This window comes from Monodelphis domestica, chromosome 6 (genome assembly GCF_027887165.1).
Source record: "Monodelphis domestica isolate mMonDom1 chromosome 6, mMonDom1.pri, whole genome shotgun sequence".
NCBI lineage: Eukaryota > Metazoa > Chordata > Mammalia > Didelphimorphia > Didelphidae > Monodelphis > Monodelphis domestica.
The window spans coordinates 25,208,863-25,211,158 of record NC_077232.1 but is presented as its reverse complement, the minus strand read 5'-3'; the positions used below and the strand labels follow the sequence as shown (position 1 = coordinate 25,211,158).

The following is a 2,296-nucleotide window of genomic DNA, read 5'->3' as shown; positions in this document are numbered from 1 at the left end:
TTTAACTTAACCCAAATAAACCTTTTTCTATCCATTGTGTAAAGAACAACAATAACTATCAACCTAATCAATACCATCAGTGCTCAAGGCCATATTTGTTATATATATATATATATATGATCTTAAACACATAACCATATCTATATACATATATGTGTGGAGAGCTTATGTCCATTTTCTCTTTTAGTCTTCCCTTTACATCAAGGGTTTTTAAGCCAAAGAGAACATAATTTCATGCAGGATGTCTCTTTGATATGTATATATATACATATATATACATATACATATATATATATATATATATGCACACACTATGGAATAGTTCTCAGAAGAACTTAGTTTAACTCTAAAATCTTATATTAAGTGGTTTTTGTGACCTAATCCTTTCCTTAGATTTAAATTGCTGACATAAAATATGCAAAGTCTATCTGAATGCTTATTAGTATTATAATTAATGACATTGTTTTTTATGTATCATTTCAGATAAACTGATTTTTGTCCTGGTTATGAGTCTGCACATAGAAAATCCATGGAGAATGTAAACAATGTGACTGAATTTATCTTCTGGGGGCTTTCTCAGAATCCAGAAGTAGAGGAGATATGTTTCGTGGTATTCACATTTTTCTACACCATTATCCTTCTGGGTAACCTCCTCATAATAGCAACAGTCTGCATTGGCAACCTTTTCAATTCACCCATGTACTTCTTCCTAAATTACTTGTCTTTTGTAGACATCTGCTATTCCTCTGTCACTGCCCCTAAGATGATTGCTGATTTATTGTCACTGCGGAAAAGCATTAGTTATCCAGGTTGTATGATGCAACTGTTTGGTGTCCACTTCTTTGGCTGCACAGAGATCTTCATTCTCACAGTGATGGCCTATGACCGATATGTTGCCATCTGTAGACCTCTCCATTACATGACCATAATGGACCGGAGCAGGTGCAATAAGATGCTACTGGGGACATGGGTGGGTGGGTTTATTCATTCCATCATTCAAGTGGCTCTGGTTGTCCAATTGCCATTCTGTGGTCCAAATGAAATTGATCACTATTTTTGTGATGTGCACCCTGTACTGAAACTTGCCTGTACTGACACCTATGTTGTTGGGGTTGTTGTTACAGCCAACAGTGGAACCATTGCACTAGGAAGCTTTGTTATCCTGCTAATCTCTTACACAGTCATCTTGGTATCCCTGAGGAAGCAATCAGCTGAAGGTAGGCGCAAAGCCCTCTCCACCTGTGGTTCCCACATAGCTGTGGTCATTATATTCTTTGGACCATGCACATTTATGTATATGCGGCCTGACACAACTTTTTCAGAAGATAAGATGGTTGCTGTGTTTTATACCATTGTCACCCCCATGTTGAACCCCTTGATCTACACATTGAGAAATGCAGAGGTGAAGAATGCAATGAAGAAGTTATGGACCAGGAAAATTTTTCTACAGAACTAAATGGTAAAATGGTAGTGACATTCCCTTCAATTTTTTCCAAAAAATTTCAGAAGTCACTAAGCTGAAGGACATTTTCAAATGACAAATATGTCTTAGCTTCATATAATTCATCCCTTTTCCTTTTGTACTTTCCCTCTTACTTGAATAACTCCCATAATAAGTTATAAGAATGCATTGTTTACTATTTATCAGATACTGGGACAGCTAGTTCGTATAATGGTTTGAATGCCAGAGTTGGAATCAGGAGACTTCATCTTTATGAGTTCAAATGTGGCTTTACAAACTTACTTGCTGTGTGATCATAGGCAATTCCATTAACCCTGTTTACCTCAGTTTCTTCATATGTAAAAGGGACTAGAGAAGGAAATGGTAATTCACTCCAGTGACTTTGCCAAGGAAAGCTCAAATATGATTGAGCAATAACAAGGCACTGTGTTAGATTATGGGGATATAAAGATAAGAATGGAACAGAGAAACAAAAATTTAGAATTGTAAGAGAGGTTAGTGGCTGTACTGTCAAATGACTGGAATGAATATACTCATCAACAATGAAAAGAGAATATTCCTCCTTTTACAGAAGAAACTTTAAGGCCCATAGAGTCAAGTCAACAAGCTTTCATTAAATATTTATCTTATGTTTGAGACAGTGTTAAGTACTGATGGAAAAAGAAAAGCAAAACAGTGACTACTCTCAATGATCTCACAATCTAATAGAACTCAAAGTGGATAAGGAGTTACCTAAGGTCATAAAGCTATTTACTATCAGGGAAGGGATCCATATGGAAGCCTTTTATTTGATTGCTTTGTTTCTCTATTAAGTTATGCTGTGTTATGTTTGAA

The 2,296-nt window shown here is 35.9% G+C and overlaps 1 protein-coding gene across 1 annotated transcript; it reads left to right on the top strand.

Annotated features, from left to right (window-relative positions):
* Nucleotides 1-529: 529 nt before the first annotated feature.
* On the top strand, nt 530-1,521 carry LOC100019962 (olfactory receptor 4S2). The gene is given in 2 exon segments (XM_001372596.3): nt 530-1,438; nt 1,441-1,521. Coding segments are annotated over 2 exon segments (990 nt in total).
* Nucleotides 1,522-2,296: the final 775 nt, after the last annotated feature.